This window comes from Cygnus olor, chromosome 27, assembly GCF_009769625.2.
Source record: "Cygnus olor isolate bCygOlo1 chromosome 27, bCygOlo1.pri.v2, whole genome shotgun sequence".
Lineage (NCBI taxonomy): Eukaryota > Metazoa > Chordata > Aves > Anseriformes > Anatidae > Cygnus > Cygnus olor.
The window spans coordinates 4,520,694-4,543,740 of NC_049195.1; the positions used below are offsets into that span (position 1 = coordinate 4,520,694).

At 38.6% G+C, this 23,047-nt stretch overlaps 1 protein-coding gene and 1 long non-coding RNA gene across 12 annotated transcripts in view; one reads left to right on the forward strand and one right to left on the reverse strand.

The window, feature by feature from the left end:
- UNC5D (unc-5 netrin receptor D) overlaps nt 1-15,889 on the forward strand; it is a 214,688-nt gene extending 198,799 nt beyond the window's left edge. For all 9 annotated transcript variants that reach the window (XM_040538038.1, XM_040538039.1, XM_040538040.1 and 6 more), the window contains 7 exons: nt 10-94; nt 4,973-5,141; nt 6,784-7,011; nt 8,356-8,505; nt 11,620-11,784; nt 13,482-13,660; nt 14,777-15,889. In XM_040538038.1, the coding sequence (XP_040393972.1) occupies nt 10-94; nt 4,973-5,141; nt 6,784-7,011; nt 8,356-8,505; nt 11,620-11,784; nt 13,482-13,660; nt 14,777-14,981 (1,181 nt within the window). In that variant the 3' untranslated portion in view covers nt 14,982-15,889. The remainder of the gene's footprint in view (nt 1-9; nt 95-4,972; nt 5,142-6,783; nt 7,012-8,355; nt 8,506-11,619; nt 11,785-13,481; nt 13,661-14,776) is intronic.
- Nucleotides 3,926-23,047, reverse strand: part of LOC121060341 — a 98,082-nt gene continuing 78,960 nt past the window's right edge. For all 3 annotated transcript variants that reach the window (XR_005814794.1, XR_005814792.1, XR_005814793.1), the window contains 2 exons: nt 6,094-6,235; nt 3,926-5,107 (listed from right to left, as the gene is read on the reverse strand). This is a non-coding gene — a long non-coding RNA (uncharacterized LOC121060341). The remainder of the gene's footprint in view (nt 5,108-6,093; nt 6,236-23,047) is intronic.

A 23,047-nucleotide genomic window follows, 5' to 3' on the forward strand; every position in this document is an offset into this window, starting at 1 on the left:
CTGTTGCAGGAGTCAGTCTGTTGATACCACATGGAGCAATTCCTGAAGAGAGTTCATGGGAAATTTATCTTGCCATCAATCAAAGGGAGTCCAGGTATGAAGTATGTGAAAGAAACACTTTAATACATGCAAAAATCTGTGGAACTGGGTCATTTCATGGATTTCTTGTCTATGCTGTTTAAAGGAATAGAATGTCTTCACTGTTGCTGGTGTGACCACACTGCTGGGACATAACAGTATATAAATGGCTATATACACAACATAAATGTGTCTATATAAATGAAAGAAAAATGATCTTTGCGTGGTACTTCTGTGAAATAGTATGCAAATGCTGCTGAAGGATGGGATATCTCACGGAGTTTGATGAAAAGAACAAACAGCTTTTTTAAAAATGCAGGTCATTGCTTTTTTATATTGGTGCTTTGTGTATGTGGCAAATGTCTGCCATACAAAAGAAACCTAGCTGACTTCTAGATCCTTTTAAAACTAGATGCTCCGTTAAGATATATGGCTTTAAATTCTGCTGTCAACTGCACACGTAGATGTGTCCATCAATTCCCCTGTAACTGGTTCAGTTGCCTTCATTCCACATTAGAAGGCAAATGGAATTTGGCCCAAAGTCACTTGTTTTACAGTGGATCTTCCCCTTTAATTGCAGGAATAAGCACAGTTACAGAAACACATTATTTTAACAGCTTTTTGGTCACTATTCCCATAGAATGTTTACTTCCTAGTGGCTTTAATTTTGCACAACATAGATTACAAAGAATCAAAAGTGCTCTGAACTGTTTTGTTTCTTTGAGCCTGCCAGCACCACACATCAGTATAACCCTAGTTTAGTTTGCTTGGCTGGTTCACTAGGTTTCAGCTAGAAGCTGATCAAACACTCCCAGAGGGTAAAATTACCAAACTGGTATGTAATTAAGTGTAATTCAGGAAATGATGACAGCTTGCTTAGTCTAAGTGTAGCATCGCACTATATTTCTATCCTGATTCAGAAGAAGAGTAAAACTTATGGAATGCTGGCCATATTGTTGAACTGTCAAGATTGGTTGAACATGTTCTTCATTTTTAGATGCAAAGTTTTTTTTTCCTCACTAAGACAATTCTTTTTATCTTGTGGTGTTTTTTTTAGGAGGTAAATTTTAAGAACTGAAACTGAAAAGCATGAACTGAAAGATACAGAGCTGCCTATAAATTTTAAAGCCTAGAAATATTTTCTAAAAATTTATCTGAAATCGGTTTTGATTTTTTTCCCTCTGATATCTGAACTCCTTTGTGAAAACTTTAATATTCCATCCCCATCTGCTGCTATAGGTTTTTGATCATTTTCAGTGAAAGATTAAGATATGTAAAAGGAAGGAAGGAAGGAGGAAAAAAAACAGCTGTTTTATCTGCACGGGTTCTGCAGAAGTGAGTTAAAATAGGTTAATTAAATACAAGCAGCAGATTTTGCCTACTGTTTCCTTTTTTTTTGTGGGCAGAAACATAGGTAGAAAACCAAACTGAAAATTATCATAGGAAGGTTTTTCTTTCCTTCTTTTTTGAAGCGAATTTCTATAAAGTAAGACAACGGCAAACATTCATTTATGTTTTGCATTAAAATATTGTTATTTCTCTTCAAATAGTTGAGGCAACATCAATGTATCTTTCGCCCATCTGAACTGGGTACGATAAAACAGACTTTCCTAACAGCTGCGGATTGTGCTGACATGCAAGGAGCAAGGGCTCCCTTTTATTGCCCGTGGGCTTCTGTGCTCTGATGATGGGAGGAAATGCCATCGGTTTGGACTTAGTACCTGATTTGTATGTGTGATCAAAGATGACAGGAAGGAGTACCAAGCCACATTGCAGAATTGCTCAACAGTCTCTCATACAGATACCCCTAAAATGTAGAGGATTGTTCACCTGGACAGGCACAGTGCTCAGAGGTGGAGGAAAGGTAAAATAGTGGCTTAGAGAAGGAGGAGAGGAAAGCTGTTCTTTACTTCACAAGCTGAAGATGTATGGCCATTAAAAACGCAGTAGTTCGTGTTGTAGGTTCTGAATGAAGTCTTGTCCACATCAAATTATGTTCAGTGAGGTTTAATTTAATACAAAAGTTAACCAGATCAGTAGATGCATACAAGAATGAAATTCTGTGTTGCAAGTATTTGAGGTCACCATAAAATGTGCCTTGAGACAACAAGGATCATATTGTTCGGATTTAAATTGTTTAGTAAGTGGGTTAGCTGTCACTTTTACTCTAATCTTCATTTAGCTATTAAGATAGGTTGGTATGCGATATAAAGACATAGTAATAGGAACAGAGATTGATGGGGGAACTGATAGAGCAACTTTGAATTCTCTGTCACGGGGAAAAAAACAATCTGTGCACTACAGTTATGGTCATGAGATTATCAGCTGGTTTTCTGTAGATTGATAAAATCCTCTGTGGCATGAAAAACTCTTTGTATCCTAAACAGAAGACAAAAGTTTTAAAATTCTTCAGTGTCTCATGTAGCTGAGCAACTCAGTGATGGAGCTGGCCGTCCCTCCGAAAAGACACCAAACAAAAAAAAAAAAAAAATCTTAGGGTTATTGGGCTTTGCTACAAAGACCCTCAAGGGTGCTTCTGGCAGCTGGAAGTTGATAAAGACCACCAAAGGACTCCTTATGGAGAAAAACAGCTAAACTAAACCTCCAACCACCATACACATGCTTTGATGTTGGCAGAAAGTACAGGCTATTGATGTCTGCGAAAGAAACAACAAAGTTATTGATTCCGGCCCAAGCGAGTGAAATGTTAGAATGAAATGTCTCTTGCCTCCTTGCATAATTTTGACTTTGTTCTTAAGCTGGCAAGCCAGAGCAGAGCTGTGCTGGGCCAGGGATAGCTATCTGCTCGCTTGTGCCTCGAACCAGAACGCCTCAAGCTGCGTCACTGCAGTTATGCGCAGGCTGCAGGGACTTGCTGCCGGCTGGTGGTTCGCTGCAGTTGGGTAACAGGACTGGGATGTGCAGATCCCAGCGCTGTTGGCCAGGAGATCTTCTTGCTAGGGCCATTCAGCCAAAAATCAGCCAGTGCGTAGGTAACGTGCACGAAATGACTTAGCCCCTACGCCACTGTTATCACACACACATTCTCCCCACCAAGGAGGGAATACCTGCGGTGTTTTGTATCATTCTGGAGGCTTGAAAAATAGGAGCTATTTTTGATGGGAATTATGACTAACAGCGTAACTAAAACTCTGGAGTCACATCCTCCAGGAGTAAATAGGGTGGTGTGAGGCTGAAACCAAGGTAACCTGTATTTCGCTCCCATTATTGAGGATGACTTGTCCAACTTTGTACTGGAAGCAACTTCAACAGAATTCCTCCCCTACCCTCCCCACCCCAATCCTGCCTTTGTATTTTTTGCCTTTGTCACCAGCGGCCACTTGGCAAAAGCCCTGTCTGTTGTGTGCGAGAGCTGCACCAACTAACTAAGGGCTGACTTGCTCGCTGGAAATCTGCTTTTGTTACCCCTTCCTGCAGCTGCAATAGAGCAGAGGTAAGGAAGTGAAGGCACCAGCCTTTGCTGAGGTAAAGCAGAGAGAAATCATAAGACCAGAATAACTTACTGGAAAAAAAAAAATGTATAAAAGTTGGCTTGAGGGTTTTTCTGAGACATTTTTTTTTCTTTGTGAAAAAGCTCTGGATGGTTTCTTAAACTAGCTGGAAAGCGGTGATTTGGGGGAACTGCTGGAAGGTTTTATTTTTAAGGAACTCAAATACCATTTGCAAAGGGTACCAGTGGTTGGTGTTAAGTGACGTTAATTTTTCACAGAATCGGTGTTTTCCTAGCAATGAGGGAGTTGTGAAAAATTGTTTGCCATTGTATAAGCAAGTATTTTTGCTTGAACTGTGCTTGGAATAGCCATTCTGACATTAGTGCAACAAAACACATTCCCATGTGTTGCCAGTAATGGTAAGGCTACTGCTATTGCTTAGATGCTTTGCTGCAGCAAGGCCTGCAAGCGTTGGATGCTTTGTGGGGCCTACTCTGCCCTCTCCTCTCCACTCTTATGCACACTCATGGCTCAAAGAGAAAAATGGCAGTTATAGTTGAGTCTGTTTGTACTTTGATTTATTTTATTTCTTTTACCCTAAGAATCCTACAAACACTTAGAAGCACTGAGGCTTAGTGAGCAATCATGATACATGAAAAAAAGAAAAAGCAGAATTTGCTGCCTTAATGTTGTGTCTTTTCATCTTGCAGATGAACTTAGAAATTAAAGGTATAGAAATGTAGCAGTGCACTCAGCACAGGCAGTACGGGAGGGTTGGTTTGTTGCCATGCTGCTATTGCACAGCTCTATGGGCGAGACCATTGTTAGCTTGTGACATGGCAATGAAAGTACTGACTGTAATGGATATCTTACTTTGCTGACTTCTAAATTTAGACCCAAAATTTCTATTCAGTGATGTCTACTGTAAGTTACCTATCTCGTTCATTTGGCAGAATATGAATGTGTTTTCAAAGCAGGGAGATCAAGCTCAGCCTGGAAAAATTCATGAGACTGTGCTTTTAAACCATAATTTGTTTTATCTTCACTACTGTGAAAATATCGTAGATGACATTCTTTGCAGGCAGAATTAGATGGCAATATTACCAGCTGGTGCATAAAACAAGGCTTACTTGCATAGAGTAATTTTAGTGTTTCATTTGGTTTAAACAAATTGAAATGTATTTTAAAGACCAGAATCCTAAACTGACCAGCCAATGATTTCAGTAGATGTGGCTTAATAGTTTCATCTCCTGCTACCAATTCTGTATGAAAATTAGTGTTGTAGTTGGCTCGCTTTACCTTTTTTGTAACAGATGAATGAAGCACTTAGATTTTTTTTCACTAAAATATTTTAAATTTTTTATATTGCCATTACTATAAATACATTTTCCCACACTGTTGAAAAGATCCTAAAGATGGTCTTACTTTCCTCCACACACCAGCCTACAGCCAGAAGGCACAGATGTTCTTCTAGGACCAGAAGTAACCTGTGGCCCCTCAGATGTGTCTGTCAGCACTCCGTTTGCCTTGACTATCCCACATTGCGCAGAAGTAAATTCAGAGCACTGGAGTATTCACTTGAAAAAAAGGACACAGCAAGGAAAATGGGAGGTAAGTTTGGACTTCCACTCCCACTTAAAAGGTTACACTAACAATAGAAACATGATTACTCTTAATCAGGCAGGAACTGGTCAAAGATGATTCAAGGGACAGAATAATTGGGCATTTTAAAGAAATCATCTTTTTTCTTTTCAAAAGTAAGAGGATTTTGCATTTTGTTCAGAAGTAGCTAAACTCTGTTCAAGGGCTGTACTAAAATGTGCAGAAAAGGGTCAATTTTATGATCTAGCCCATGTTACACAAGAAAGTATTCATTTTCTCGGATCACTTAGTAACAGAGCCAGTAACCATTTGCTCTTGAAAACACTGTTTGGATGTTTTATAGCTCCCAAAGAAACCCAAGTCTGAACAGAACATGCTATCCAAGCAAGAATTTATCATGACATAAAGAAAGTTATGGCACTGCTTAAAAATATACAGTTCAAGTTTAATGTTTTTTTGTTGGTGGTGGGTTTTGTTTTGTTTTCTTTTAACCTTGAATGATCCCCCTGATTTAAAAATGTCTCTTTGTACATGTCATTTTAATGGGCATTTAGTGATCACCCTGTGCTCATCACCTCTGAAGGATTAGTGTACGTATGTTAACTGAAATACTCTGCTTTTTTAGTTCAAATATATTTTTCTTGTACTGATTTATTGAGGAAATTAAGCGTTGTGTATTCATGACATGGGCATTTGATCATCTGTGTCTGTTCATCTGCATTTTTTTAAGCCCACTGGCCATCTTTGACCAAAACTGCTTGCTAGGCAGGTATACACACCGGATAAAAAGGTGCTGAATTTCCCAAGTATGATGTTCACTGTACATGTTATTAGAACCATGGTACCCAGTAACAAGACACAAATCCATCATCGATCACACTTTATTGCACTGCTGCTGATGGAACTGTTTGATTCCTTGCATTGCAAGGAAAGAAACAGGAGTTAAAACATTCACGCATACCTGAACTCACTCTGTCCTTTTCCTCCTCTAAACCACCATGCTGCTTGTTGCTGTTTTTTAAGCCATTTCAAATTCAGCTTCATATTCCTACTTAAGTTCACTCAATACTCTGTCAGCTCCAACAGTGTCAGTTACAAGCACCCTGGAAATAATGAGGAGTGTAACACCAGACTGTAGACTGCTCAAATACCTCATCTAATGATGCTGTAATGCAGAACTAAGTATGAAATACAAAAGAAGGGGAGAGGTAGTTTTTTGATTGAGGTAAACATAACTGTAATGGATGTTCTGAAAGGATGTCAAATACCTACTGGCATTCAAGGTTTGCGTATTGACTTTAATCTTCAAGGTAATTTCTTACCTCGACATCATGAAAAAATTAGCTAGAAAGTCAATAACACTTGAAAAAAAAATGATAAAATTTCTTATGCATCATCATTATTATTATAAGCTCTACACACTGAGTTCTGCACAGAATTCGTATTGCTGACTCGGGGCTAAATGGAGACTATTTACTCACATAGGTAGTCTACCTTCTCCTATTCCCTGAGGTCAACATCAGTTAAGAATGTGCATACTGGCTCTCAGGAGTAGTTTACATTCCAGTTGAATAAATATAAATAAATGCTGTCATGACTTCTATTGTCAAGGCCTATTGATTTTTTTTTTAACCTGAATTTCATTTTGCAGGAAGTGATGTCTGTGGAAGAGGAAACTACTTCTTGCTACTGCCTGTTGGATCCTTATGCCTGTCACATTCTCTTAAACAGCTTTGGAACTTATGCACTTATTGGAGAACCCATCTCTGACTGTGCCGTTCGACAGCTGAAAGTAGCGGTTTTTGGCTGCCTGTCTTGCAATTCTCTGGATTACAATTTGAGAGTATATTGTATGGATAACACACCTTGTTCATTTCAGGTAAATTATTTCACTTTGATATTTTGGCTTTAATTATTTTTTCATAGAAAACTCACATTCCTTTATTCCTGGGGATAGTCCATGGGCTACAGCAACAGTCCAGAATTCAGAGTGAATAAGAACGAGAACACTGTCATTTTTTATGCCACTGCTGCATGACTCAGTGCAAATCCCTTAATTTCTCTGCAGTGTTGTTTCACTTGTCAATTTACACTGGAAGAGCTTTAGGACTGCCAAACTGTCCACTCATTTTTAGCCAGGCAGATGCAAACCTACTCTGCCTACGTTCTAGACTAACCAGAAATCACAGCCATGGTTAACGCAGCACAAAGCTCCAGCGTTAGGCTGGGCTCAGTGCCTTGGGCACATGAGCACAGGCAGAGCCTGCTTGCATCTGCAGCTGAGTGCTACTCCAATCCAAAGAGAAAACGTAAGTCATTATCATTTGATGTATAGAATTTATCACAGTCATTAGTCACTTCAGGGTTTCCTCTCCTTTTTACAATCTGAGCAAGAATAAAGAGATTGTCTTGCCATTTTTTTTCCTTCAAGAACTAAATTATAATTGTGCATTTCCCCTTTTAAAAACAAAACAAGCAATCAAACAAAAAATTGCCCCGAGTTCCAGCTGAATGTGAGAAAACACTTCTTTACGGTGCGGGTGACAGAGCACTGGCACCGGTTGCCCAGGGAGGCTGTGGAGTCTCCTGTGGAGTTATTCAAAACCCACCTGGATGCCATCCTGTGCACCGTGCTGGGGATGACCCTGGTTGGCAGGGCTTTGGACCAGGTGATATCCAGAGATTCCTTCCAACCTCAACCATTCCGGGATTCTGTGTGACTTTTCTACACGGCATGCCAAGACAAAACAATGAAATTCACTGGCTTTTACATGGTGAACTCAGAACCTTTAACAAAACGGTTTTCTTTTGAGAGCTGAAATGAAGACAGTTGTGACAGATGAATTTTTTACTTCCTCTTCCTATTGTACAGAATAGAAACATGAATCTTAATGGAGCACACACTAATGTCTATGTGCTTCTAATAAAAGCAAAGCCACTGAAAGGATTGTTAAAGATTTACAATAGCTTTGTAATTATACCCTTTATTAACACTTACACGATTCGTGGGCTAAGAGTATTTTCCTGGATGAGTCTGCCTGAAATTCGAAGGCCCAAATTCCTTCTTCAGTTATTTGTTGAACACATGAAATTAACTGACTCATACATTCAGTTAATACAAACCTTATGAACTAGTCACCTTTCATAAAGATGAATTTTCATTAGAGTTAATATTTGTTCCTAACACTAAAAAAAGAATAAATTTTCTCCTCTGCCATTGCAGGAAGTGGTTTTGGATGAAAGACTGCAAGGAGGACAGTTACTGGAGGAACCAAAACTTTTGCATTTCAAAGGGAATACCTTCAGTCTTCAGATATCTGTCCTTGATATCCCTCCTTTCCTTTGGAGAATCAAACCATTTACTGCATGTCAGGTACTTGCTAATTTTATTTGTTTACATTGTAATACAGAGACAGTAAGAATGTTCACTGGTATAGACATAACACAAATAAGATAAGTGTCTCCCCTTTGTTTTTGAAAGGTGAGGTTTTAATCTCAAGGATACTAGAAAAAATGCATTGCGTTATGATTTTGACAAGTACAGAATGAAACATTTCATATGTAGCAGAATGCTTTAAATTTTTCATTTTGAAGAAAGCAAGCTTGTACTTCTACCTGTTTCAATTACCTCCAATGGAAGGCCTATATTCACGTTAAAATTTATCACTATTTTTGATCTCATTGTCATTCCAATTTCTATACAGCTATGAATATACGTCTGAAAAGGAGAGGATATATGTCAGCATTTAAATGTCACGAGTTCAAATTATGGCATGCATATTCTTAGAAATGATTAAGAGCAAATTATTTTTCCTGTAAGACATTAATTAGAGAGGCTGTTGAAGACAGGAAAGTATAAATCAAAACAAAAGATTTCTAAATGTATTGGTTACTGGAAATTATAAGCAATTTGCTGGCAAATAGAGTGAGCTGGTCTTCTAAAATACAGAACTTAATCAGACTATGTAATCTCCCTTTTCCCAGAAGCATACAGAGAGAAGTCATACGGTATTTTAACCCCAAAAAAATTGTTTTTAATGTATTGCCACATTCTCCAAAGTATGAGTATAATGGACTCTGAAAATGATAGTGATCTGTATCTAAATTCCTTTATCTATAAGAACATGAGGATAATTCATGCTGCAATTTAAGAAATGAAAGAAACAACATCATTCTCAGCTTCATGTGAAGAACAACTCACTTTTAAGTGTTTTGTTTAATCTGTTCACTTATTTACAGTTTAAAAGATAAACCAATCAGTATTAGGATGCCCCACTAGTAGATCAAATACCTAGCCAAAAAAGAAGAAATCATGGGAAATTTCTACTAATACAACAAATTACATTTTGCCTCAACCTATATTATAAAAACAACTCCATACTTTTTCTTCTCTTGATTTGTTATTCAATCCTGGAGAATAAAGTTGTATGTTACCCTAAAATTCAACTTCAAAGCACCATTAGAAAGAAGTATGTTTTCTGAAAACAGCTTTTTAATAAATGTGAAGTAGATTTAAACTAAATATACGTAGCTGTGTCAATCTTGTCTGACTGCTTTAGAAGGCAGGCAGATGACCCTCCCCATGCCCAGTATGCAGAATATGTATTAGTTAAATATCAAGTATATGAGAGAGAGAGAGAAAAAAAATAGAAAAGTTTTTGAGAACTTGCCTTCCTGTAGTGACTGTTTCAAAAACAACACGTTACTTTGGTGAAAAACTCCCTAGATTTTTCTTGCAGGAAAGCAACTCCTTCAAATAGCTCTAGTACTAGAATATGCAGAGGTGAATGCTCGCTGCCTTGTATTGTACACAATAGAAATTACTGAACTTGCAGTGTTTTTTTGTTTAAGACCATTGCAGAAAGGTGTTGCAACTACATAAGGAGAGATAGATGCTAAGAACCTAAATAACACTGCATGATAAACTAGAGCACCAGCTTGCATAAAACACTACTTTCTGTGCTTTCTGCACGAAACTTCGCTGATTAATTAAGCAAGAGTTTTTGTTACTTTGGCTTCTGTGCAGTTAAGAACTGGGGTAGGATTATTTCTGCCTGATTATTTCTGGAAAGTTGTTATTCCTATGGGGAATTTTCTCCTTTGCTGGTTGTGAGTCTCTGATGCTAGGAAAGTTCTGAGTGTGACTCAGAAGCCCCGGAATATTGCGTGCGCAACTCAGCACTCTTCCTAAGGCTGTGTACATCTTCTATGAATAAATGCATTGTTTACAGTATATTTAACTCAGGTATTGTTGTTCTCTGTTGGCAAGTAATAGTCTAGAGTTTTCAGTCAAATTAAACTACAGGGTGCTGTTAAAACAAGTCGTGATAGCCAGTGCAAATTTATCTGTATTAATCTTTACATGTTGCAAGGGCCTTGTTTTGCTGAATCTAATGCAAGTGGCATGGTCCAAAGTAGCTATTAAATTTATTGCTTCAAGATAAAACCAAAAACTAAAAAGTCAGATGAGGGATCCATAATCCGTGGAAGAATGCTTACGTGCTGTGTTTGCTTTAAGGAGGGCTCAGAACCTGCTGGAGATTTTGATCGCAGCAGGCACGACCCAGTCTCTCAGCAGGAACTCAGGGTTAAAAAGAAGCATGTGCAAAACCTCTGCTGATGGAGGGGTCTGACACAATGCTGGTACTGAAGCCAAATAAATATTTGCATTTTATAATTGGGTATAGTTTGAATGACTTGGACAGCTGAGAAAGATAGTAATTGTCTCTAGCAGAAACTGCAGAATGACTTGCACTGACTTTGTATTTCCTTCTCAGGGCAACGTTTTGTGAAATGTGCCAAGTCTGTTGACAGCTCCGATTTGGTTCCAGACTGTTTATACATAAAAGAACCCATTTCTTTATGGGGTTTCTTCCACTGTTTAATCATTTTCTCTCCTACGAGCCAGCACTTTAAGAACAAACTGGCTTTAAGAGTTTTGGTTGCCTAGAACAACTGAAATGAGCCTCTTCAGTTACCGTCTGTTTGGTCCACCAAATGACACCATTGTCAGACACTATGATGAGGAAAGATATATGTTAATGGTTTCTCAAATTAGCAAAGATCCTGTTTCAAGGCTTGAACAGACGAATAAATCATCCTGTAAAAGTGCAGCATCAAAGCAGTTAATAGCAGGTGGCAGTCAGAATTCCTCTAGTGCATTTGTTTGTCCTGGCCATCCTGCAGGAGCAGATGCTGAGTGCTTGGCAGCCTTCCCACCATGTTCACAAGTCAGTAGGGGGAACCCTTAAAAACTGCTGGGGTGGTAGAGCAGGAAGAGGCTGTGGCAAGCATGTTAGGAAGGCAGACAAGCACCTTCAGGTGTTGAAAGCAGCTGTTTTCCTGGCATCTTGTGCCTCTTGGAGGATCCAGTGTCACTCTGTAGCTGTGAGATGATTTACATTCTGTCTGCTAAGAACTTAATTATAAAGGGAGAACCAAACTGAAAGCGTTTCTCCCCGTTCTCGGGGGATACTTTCTGTCGCAGGAAGTCCCGTTCTCCCGTGTGTGGTGCAGCAACCAGAAGCCGCTGCACTGTGCCTTTTCGCTGGAGCGCTACACTCCTGCCACGACGCAGCTGTCCTGCAAGATCTGCGTCCGACAAGTCAAGGGTCATGAGCAAATCCTACAGATCCAGACATCCATTCTAGAGGTAAAGTGTTCTCCCTGTTTTGTGGTGGTTTTTTCAAGTTGTTGAGCAGTGTGAGCCATAATCCCTCCCCGTTTTTGCCCTTTCTACCTCAGTCTGTTTTCTCATGGCCTGTTCAAAGCTGTAACAAGTCTACAAAGCATTAGTTTCTATTTCCAGTAGAAATCAAATGATGTACTTACAGAGATTTTACAACACTAAAAATTATCTATATTTGAGTCAGCAGTAATAGTTTTCTTGCAGAAAGGTTTTGAGTATCTTGCAAGAGCACTGAGAGTTGAAAATGGATGGCTTGCCCGTTTGCTGTCGGGCCACTGGGGCTTTTTTGTACACACAGAATGTCTTTCGAGGACTGCAGCTTTGCTCACACGTGAAAGAAAGCAATGGTGCACTGAGCAAGCTGGTAATGAGTCCTACAGTAATGAGAACTTCAGCTACCTTTTTTAGATTATTAAGCATCTTCATTGATTAATGTCTAAAAAGTATCCAGATACTTGTGTATTAAAGATTTATGTTCATGTGCTAAATGCACTATGCAAAGAATGTGGCAACTGAATAAGAAAACCACAAATGTCATTCAGTATAAAAACAGTTTCAGAATATGTCTGAGCATTTGCCAGTTCTTTGTAGAAGTTCCATAAAAAACTTCTGTCCTTCTCTAAACGTCTCAGTACTTTCTGTCCTTCTCTAAATATCTGCGACCTTTTTTTTTTTTCTTTTAAGGGACCTATCTATCCACAAGTCCCCAGAGCATCTAACAATTCTGTCCTCAAACAGATTTGCTAATACGGAAGGCTTTCTCGTGACTATCTCAAAAAGTGAAGGAAAAATGAGGATAATTTGACTATAAAATAAATATATAAATAACAACTGAATACTTGAATTGTTCATTGCTTTAGAATTCCCTGAACTAACCAGGTAGTAGCAGTAGCTTATCTCACATGTGCAGGGTATGAAAACCTACTATTGTTCTGCATATTTAATTTAAAGTCAGACAACGTGATATATCTACAGCACTGCTATTACTTTGCATGGATGACTTTTGGGATGTGTCATAAATGTTATATGAAGAGACTATAGCATCATTGTTATTTAATATTTATGCTGCATTGCTCTGAAACAAATAATGCATGGAAATGTGACTCCATTACACAAGACTGGTAAAATTTCGTAGGAAAAGAAAGGGACGGATCTACAAAAAGGACCTGGATTCCATAGAGATCTTTAATGTGGAAGAACTGAGGTACTTACAGAATTTAGGTGCTTTTAAAAAATCACAAATGGGAGATTTTTATCTGCATTTTAGGCTTAAGCAATTAAAGATTTAGGCAGCCATATTCTTCTGTGGTAATAACAACAGAAAACTGTAGATGGAATCATAGACTGAGATTTGATGCTTTCTTCCTCCAAAAGTGGATTTGATGCACCAACAGGTACATGTAGCTAAACTCACTGCAGGTTGATCCTGCATAACAAGGCAGCGGAAAGAATACAGAAAAGAACTGTCTGCACTCACAGTTATTCTCCTTCTGACGAGGCTGTGCAAAAATCTTGTCTCAGTTCCCCATTCGTAAACAGGAGTACATGGTAGGACTCTTGATGTTACTCTGTTAACGTGCTAAAGAGAGCCACCTGCAGACCTGAAGGTAGGCACAAAGCCTGATGCCGTACTAACTGCTTTGTTTTTATATTCTGTGTAGAGTGAAAGAGAAAGCATCACTTTCTTTGCACATGATGACAGCAACTTCCCTGCACAGATGGGCGCAAAAGCATTCAAAATCCCCTACTCCATCAGGCAAAGAATCTGCGCAACATTTGACACACCCAATGCCAAAGGCAAAGACTGGCAGATGTTAGCACAAAAAAACAGCATCAGCAGGTAATGGAAGGCAATTTTGAAAGGTGAACATTTACATACGCACTAAGAATGATTTCCTGCTATTATGTTGTGGGGTTTGTTTGTTTGCTTGCTGGTATTAAAGATGTGTAAATAGTAATCACCTTTCTTACTCTCAAGGATTAATGGTAACTTTCTTATCTATATGACTAGCTACTGAAAACAGGAACTGTTTTCTCCCCTGAATAAACCCACGTGTCCCATCCCACCTGATGTTAGCTTCTAAGCTCAGTTGGTACACCCACAAGACTGAGGTCTTGGTAAAGTACAAGACTCAAGAAGATTTTGGCACGTGTTCTCTCAAAAAATCATATAGCTTGCTGTCTTGCCTTCTATCTGCTATGTTCTATTCCAAACCAAATTAAATGTTTTGAAGATTTTTTTTAAGGAAAGGGCATATTTCAAAGGAAATTCTGCTCTACTATTAGGAGTAATACTATTCTACGCTATAAATAACATTTATGCTTGTGAGCATAAAGGTCATTTATTTGTTTGGATGATAATGTCCAAAGCCAGTCAATAGAAGGAGTTTTAGAGTAATGTGTTAAAGATATTCACTTTGTTTTACCAAATTCTTTACCAATATCACTCCTGCAAAGTTCTAAAAACTATACCTTAAGAAATCTAAATTTACAAATGAAAATATATGATTTAACTTCATGGAATTTACAAGCATCAACTTAAATTACAGTTTCTCTCCCTGACAAATTCTTACTAAACTTGCTCTCCAGATGATGACACTCTCCAGAACTGACTTGTTGCCTAAATCAATACACAGGATGGTAACTGCTGGCCAGCATTTACATACCTCAGAAGAAACGAATCCTGTGTTCATTCTACCTCTGCTAAATTGAGCAAGTAACATTTAAAGAATAAAAGCACCAGTGTGTGTCCTTTGGAGGATTCCCTGCACTCATCTAATTAGATCTTGCTGAAGATTTCCTGTTATTTGTTCATTTGGTTTGTAGTGTTGTTTTTTTTTAAATACTTCTACAGGCACAACACAGGGCACTTCCATTTTCAGTGAACATTTTCATAGTGTTACACTGTACAGTTCTCCTAATCCTTTTGTTTCATCTTCCACCCCCCTCCTTTCAGGAATCTCTCCTATTTTGCTACACAAAGCAGTCCATCTGCTGTCATTCTGGACCTCTGGGAAGCCCGACATCAACATGATGGAGACCTTGACTCCCTTGCTTGTGCACTGGAAGAAATAGGAAGGACACACTCCAAAATCTCAGACATAACAGAAACTGAGATTGAGGAGCCTGACTTCAACTACAGCAGACAAAATGGACTTTAGTCCCTTCTTTTCCATTCAAGAACCGATGGCCAGCTTTGACTTTTACACTAGAGAATCTCTTTGGCAGGGAGGAAATAAGGGTTTCTGCACACTGTAAGGAAGCAGACGCTCATTTCCACAATGCAGTTTTCAGCTGGAGGAGCAGAAGAAGCCCTATTAAAAATCATCTCGGTAATAAGGAAAACACAAGCGCTCCCTGTGCTACAGTCCTCTCTCATTTAAGATTCATATATCAAATTCAAAAACAAAACTACACATCTATCATTGCCCGGGGCAGGAAGGAGTGATATACAGAGCCGTACAAGGTAAATTATGACATAATGTATTTAAGGAAACAGTGATGCTAAAGAAGAGTATAATACCTAGTGATTACCAGCAAATATGATAGTGAATATTTAGAGCCGCTAGAGGTTAATCCTGGTTTAAAAGTTTGTCTTCTTGGGGCCTTGAGTCCCCTTTGTCCTGCGTTTCCAACTTAACACACTTAAAGAGCGGATTTAAAATGTCATTTCCTAGCATCATGTTGTCACTTTGGATTTGCTGTAACTTAGCTACAGGACAAGTGAAAATCCGGTCTTACCCTGTTCAGACATTCGAGGAATTAATAGATCTTACAACTATTTGATTGATATCAAGTGTCATTCAAACAATTTAAAAAAAAAATCAGTTCCCCACTGAGCATACCTTTGCTGCAGTCTTCCTGCCTATTCCCTTAACGAGGCAACAGAACAAAGCCGTTCTCTGTGGAATTAGTGTTCGCGAGTACGTGGGAGAAATTTTCCCTCAGTCAAAAATGTTTCTTTGCGGGTAGATTTAAATAATCAAATAAAATTCAGGAGATTGCCAGCCCTACTTTAGCAAGTTTACACTTGGGGGCAGGGGGAGGGGGCCGGGGGGGGGAACTAAGTTAAAAAGCAAAGGTGAAATCAATCAGTACATTTTAATTTTGGTTTAGTTTCAGATAAAAAGGATAAACCCCACATAGTACTGCCAAAAATTGGCTCAGTTTCATTGTACAGTTTGCAAATTTTGCAGAATATAAAGCTGGCTATGTTATGCTTGGTTTAGTTAAAAACATATTGCATTTATCACCAAAACCAGAATTTAAGTAGTGAATTCTCTTCATTTTTTTTATCCATCTCATACAAAAATAATTTATTACTTCAACTGAACCAAAAAAAACAGCGGTCACTGTGAGTGAGTGTCCTAGTAGAACTAGTACCAAACCAAATTTAACCAGTATTTTCACTCATATGTTCTTGAAAATTAGCCTAGGTGCTTGTTAGGTCTGGCCCAAGGCTATCAGCTTTGGTGACAGGAGCACAATCAGTACAAAGCATGAACAGGAACAAGACCTGAGGAGCTTTATGGAAAAGCAAGAAATTGAAAACGTGAATTCCGTTTTTGTTTTTTTGTTTTTAAACCTCGTATTTGGCTGAGACCAGCACAACAAGCCACAGGGTGGGTACTCAGTGTGCAAATCTATAATCAGCTGAAACTATTTCTTTATCCAGGATGCCAGTTCTGAAAAGTGCAATCAACAGCTCTTGATGTGAGACTTTGCTTATTCTTGTTGATCTGAAATTGCAAATTTCATTGCTTTCCCAGCTCAGCAGGCTGAAATAGCCTTAGACTTACAAATACGTAGACTTCCCCAAACATTTTTTGCACTTCAGTATTTCATGCAGTCTGACATCAGAGTTCCTGTTTGCAATGGGAAATCATAATGGCTGCAGGCATATTTAAGACCGAGACAAAAATACCAGCTTATTTGGCAGCAAGCTGTCACTTTTTTCAGCAGCACATGGTTCTGTCTGTGTTTGAGTTATATTTCGAGTGACTTCCATTCCTCCTCCTCAGAAACCTGTTTTTCATTGGACAAAATGTCATGAATAAAAAAAATAGGGAATGGCATCTACAGAAAAGCAATGGACTTTTAGTGAGCTGTCGTTGTCTGGGAAACCTGCTACAGTCAGTCACTCTCCAGCAGTTAATTTGTTCTCAGCTTCTCCTCAGATACAGTTTTAATTTGGTTGCTGCTTTTTCAAGCTAGCTTAGGTTAGCTCCACAACAAAGACCTAAGTACTACCCTGCACGGGCCATAGGACAGTCGTGTGGTTCTGAGGAGCTGTATGTGTTGCCTTCTCTTGTTTCACGATGTGTAGGGTCAAAAGAGCTGCTAGATGGAGCTTAGACCTAAAGCCTCTTTCTCAGGAAATGCATAGTGTTTACAGTCAAGACTTGGGTAGATTTGAAAATCCTCTCTGTACAGCGACCCCCAGCGCTGCTGCTGACTGCTGAGTATGGCTGAGGGAGAGGAACCAGAAGGTGGCCAGACCCCCAAAGCACCCCTGAAAGGGCCTGCAGACGGGAGGGATCTGGGCTGTACAACAAAATCCAAGTCAGAGCCAACAAAGTCTAGTGTCTGAGTTAACGTACTGAAAAGGAATTGATGTTGAAGTTTCTTACAATGCCAGAAAAGTAGCTTTTGAGTTTGGGGCCTGAGGTAAGATTTTAATTTATAGTACTTACATATATTTACATAATACTTTCATACCTTTATCCCACTAGAAAGGAATTTGAAACAGTAACTAGACTGCTGGCCTACGCTGCTAATGTGAGTTTATTGAGATGTACACCTGAGTCTTCTAAGAACTGCCATAGTACATCAGACAAAACATCCATTTAGCCACAAGTGCCACAATCCCGTTTTGCCTTTTTTTTTTTTTTAATGGCCTTTCCTTTCCTGTCCAAGCTTTCCTTTGTTTAACACTTGCCGCCTAGCACTTGCACTAGTTCCGTGTAATAAGGAATACTGAATAACTGTTACCGAATCACCTTGTCCACATTATTCATTATCTTACAGACTTCATTTCCCCTCACTCTCTTTTCTAGGCTGAAAAATCCTGGTCTATTCTGTTTCCCTGAACAGCCTTGTTATTCTCTGTATCATCTCTAGTTATGTATCTTTTTGGAGATGGAGTGACCAATGACCTGTCTGCTATTCAACAAGAATGCAGGCTAAATCACTCGATTCTTTCATTTCCTCCATTTCTCACTGTTCCCACATTCAGTATCAATCACAGAGGATGAAGATCTTGCTATAGCATAAAGCCACGAGAAATGCCTGTGAGAGAGTGTGGGACTCCTGAGAACACAGTAACTGACTTTACTGTGCAAATGACTCAAGCTAATACATCATCAGAGTGGATTCAGCTGCCTGAACATCCAGAAAATAAAACTGTGAGGAAAAACTGCGTAGCTTTAAGATAAGACTGAGAGGTGACAGAGAATGTCAAATCATAAAATCTTCTGTAAAGAAGAAATTACTTGTTCTCCGTGACAACGATGGTCATAGTAAGCAGTAATCAGACAATAACTTAGACTTGAGGTGGAAAGATAGGCTCAGTCTTTTTCTCTTCCCTTTTCTCCTACTCCTGGTAAATTTGCATCTGTTGATTACCGTCTGTATCTGGTACAGATATGCCTGTTTTCAGATGCTCCCTTTCTGTTGTTTTATGTTAGCATCATGGGATGATATTAATAACACTTAGCACTTTTAATTATAGAGGCTTGTGCCGGTTCTCCTCCCCTTTTCATGCACTGTCCCAGTTTTAGAGATAGAGAAATTATAACATGGGGGGGATATTTCTGCTACCATATAAATAAGCTGCAAATGGATTTTGCTACCATTAACAACAAATAGAAAAACACTATAAGTAAAAGATGTTAAATGTTGTTTTCTTTTGATTTTTCACAGTAAAAAGCAGCTGATAAATTCTGTCAGCTTTTTCCCCCACAGTCTGCTCTAAGGATGCTTTGCAATACAGTATTCTCGCAGAATGATAATTTACAATTTGTATGCAAATGCTGTACAAATAGATATGTTGGAAAGGATTAGCAATCTTAAAATTCTAAGAGCATATTTTTAGCAACTATATTACAAAGATTGTTTTTGGAAATCTGTATGTGTGTGTGTATGCATGTGATTTGATCCAAAACCCAGGTGTAAAGGCGCATCTGAAGTAGGATTAGAGGCCAGAAATTCAAACTCGATTCTTTTCCTCTATTTTATAAACGATGACTTTTGAAAAATAACTTCTAAAAAGTATCTTTCACAAACCAAAAAGTAAAAGAAAGAGAAATGCAATGTTGTACACTTCAGATTCCATCTAGCTGCCCTGAGCCTGATGCAGTGAAATAGCCATGTTGATTTTACATCACCAAAGAATCTGCTCTAGTATTTTTTCATCTTCCTAAGCACTTCCAGATACTTCTGTACTGTGAGTCATTTAAGACTAATAGTTACATTTTTTAAATGACTTACAATTTTGTCACTAAAATGGTGCACTTCACAGCTTTGCCAGACTGCAGCATCGTAAAGCTAATTTACAGTTTTTACAACATTGCTTTTGCAGTCTTACTAGTTTACATTAAAATCCTTTAAGCCACAAAGAAAAGAGCGCTGCTCTGTAGATTTAAATTCTAACCTCATTTACCAGCACAAGTCCCATAAAGCCACGATGTACTCCTACAAAAATGTTATTGGACTTCTTGTAATAGATGGAAAGATACCAACACAATTCTCTTAAAATACTAAGAACTATTTTTGTTAATATTTCTATCTCTGGCAACAGCTGGTCTCCTCCTCCATGGGCCTGTGCACAGCTTGTTTTCAGCATGTTAAGAGAGAAGTTAATTCAGCCTAAATGGCTAGAACAGGGATCTCTTCATAGGACTATATGGGCCTCATACTAGAGCTCGGTTCTGTTTTGTGGTGGTTTGTTTTTTTTTCAGTTGAAAGACATTGCTGTTAGAGAGTTTTAAAACATGCAGTAACTGATTGATTCCAGCTATTATCTTCCACCAGAAAAAAATGTAGCATAAGTATACAGTGAAACTAGAACAAGTGAGAAACTGTTGGGGGACTTCTCGTCATGATTTGATTTTTCTTTTTCAGTCTGTTTCAGCCTGTAAAACATAGAGTTACTTTTAAGCAAAGGACTGCGTTACTCTTGGATGGTAATTAACTGAATGAAAACAGGAAATTATATCTAAGTCCTTAACAACTGTGAATGATCTGAAGATTTGTCTTTCTAGCCTTTGTTCTACTGATTTGGATTATAGCTAGGACGTTCTCACACTTTTTACACAATAGTAGAGATGGTTAACATTATTCACTGAGAACCTTTTGCATGTTAAACCTGCTGAAGAGTGTTTTCTATGGGATGTTCGTTTGCGATATATGCTTGGTAAAATTACTCCCTTGACACAATTCCTGCTTCAGGAGAGGCTGGCGGTTTTTCTGCAGCAGCATGTAAAATGGCACATATATCCTCTCCTGCATAGGTAATGATTGTCTAGTTAAAAATTACCTAGAACTTAAAGGTTTCCTGGATAAATACGGTAACTTAACCAGCAGGTATATAGCACACAACACCCACAGCAACAACAACAAAAAACCTCAATCCACTGGCAAACGATCATGAATCATTTTCTAATAACACACAGTCTAGCTTTTCTCTCTCGTTACCAACACTAACAAACAGTAGCAAAAATCTCCTTTCCAACATGGACAAAAATAAATAAACCGCTCTAAGATTAAAGAATCACTTAGAGAAGCATTTGATAGTAACAGTGCCCGCAATGCAGAAAACAGAACTGATGTTCTACTCATTGCCACAATAAAAACCTATCAGTATTCTTGTTCACTGTTCTGTCCAAAAATAAAATAAATGTCTAGGAATTTGCCACTATATTTTCTGTATTAGAGGTGAATAGTACAGACTTTACTAGTGTTTCTTGTCTGGGGCTTGGGTGGGTAGGGGTGTATTGTAATTTTGAAGCTATTGCAAAAGCTGCATTTAAATAAGCTGTTCAGTTGTATTGAATAACTGGTTTGTGCTTTACAAGGGAATCCAGGTGAGCCAGGATTCAATGGGTAGCCTTCTTGCCTTGCTGTCACAGGGTAACTAGAGCTGAAGTCACTTGTGAAAATTTAGTTAAGGGATAGGGAGATTAGATGACCCATCCCTGATCTGTAATGTAGTGTACTGTAATCTAATGAGATTAGCCACTCACCTACTGTAGAACTGTGGTTTTGTCAGCAGCTACTTAGTTTGTCTGCCCCTGGTGTGATAACCTTGGTTGAGAATGTACTTCTGCAGATTTAAGAAGATGTCAACCCCCCGTGTTACCTGGTCTCTGTATATAAATCTTATTGTCTAATCCCAAAAGGAAAAGTGTAGCAGAATAGGAAGTTCAGGGTGCTGCGCACCAAGCCTGGTGTAAGTTTTTTCTGATACAGCAGGAGGGGGAAGACATGGATCTAACAGCAAGTGTATTTGCTACAGAGAACAAGAATGTTTCCTAACAAATCCTCACTTAGAACTGGCTGAAGCTTTGTTTTTTCAGTTTAAAATTGTAAGACCTGGTATTTCCCTTACTGAAGTTTGGAATATTAACGTAATGATGATGGCATCTTTTCAAACAGTGCTTTCAGTTTTCCCCCATTTGTGCACTGAAGTTGGAAGGGGAGGGATATTTTTACGTGCATTCTTTCCACTTTCAGTCTAAAAAGCAGGTACCATCACAGAATCTCACGGTTTCCTAATGCATCAGTAAGCAGTACACAGGTGCCTCACTGGGGAGGTGGCATATACGTACTCCTGGTATATATTTGGGAATAATAAACTGACACCACATAACTTGTGACTTGGGAAATGCAGTCACCTCCTCCCACCTCTTAATCAAATTCATTCCCACTCCAACTCTGATCTCAGTTTATAAATGGGTACAAAAACTTTAAACGCACACCTTTTTTAATTCGAATGAAGTAAAAATGAATGCTGGTCAGTCTGCCGAGACTTAAATCAGTGTTCTTCATGGCTAGCGCTACCTAACTGAAAATTTCCATTGCATTTCCAACTTCCAAAACTTTTGACCAGCCTTTTGACAAAATGGGGAGAGAGGAACCTCAACCTAAACACACACAATAAATAAATATTAAAACCACACACACGCAAAATAAATATTAAAACCACTATTCCTGTATAGTGAGACGTATTTTCTCTTCTGCTCCCCTATTTATACAGTGAACAGGTTCTGAAACGTTGACTTTTGCTCAGTCAACTGTGCATTCTTCCCTCCCCCCGCTTCTCCCCATGGTTTAAGTACGTTTAGAACTGAAAAAAGAGCAGAGGTTTGATTGCTTTCTATAGTATGAAGCTGAAGGAGTAAGAAGGAGAGAGAGAAGAACATTAAATGAAAAAAGCATGGCCTTGGCTTCATACCACACTTTCTGTGCCTTGTTCTATCGATGTAAATTCTGAATGTTGTACAGTAAAATACTTGGGAAAGACTCCTTGGAAAAGGCTGCACTGGCTTCTTTTTTCAGCATATGTACATATATAAATATATATACATATATATATTTGGTAATGCCAAACAGCTGTGTTATATTGTACTGAAAATGTAATAATGGACAGTTTGGATGTTTTATGTAGAGTTTGCAAAAATTGTATGGCTATAGCCTTTTGAAGATAAATGTACAGACATAAATTACTGCATATCAGTTATTTATGAATAAAGAGTCTTTTACTGACATCTCAGATTACTGTCTGAGTGGCACGTTAATTTCTGTGATAAAACAAGATGTTCGGATATGAGTGCTTTGGAATGCTTCACTGGTTTTATAGTGAGCCTTGTATGGGAGTTTGTGCTGGGAAACTGTGTACTGGGCACCATTTTCTAGCAAAACTGCAAGTCTACAGGAATGGGACCAAAACTGAAGTTTACCCTTTAGTGACAACAGTGAACCAATTCAAGAATATCATCTTGCTTTTATACTATTTCACTAAAGTGCCTTGCCTTGTTTATTTGTCTGCATACATGTACAAGCTCTAATCCAGGACAAGGATGTCGTTGTCCTTGGCACTGCAAAAGCAACATATGTTCTGCTTTGTGCAAGATGTAAGATGCAAAACCTCTGCATATGCTGACGATTTCCTTTGAAAGACAGATAGCTCCTTTGCTACATTCAACAAATGGCTGTGCCTTGAATCCTG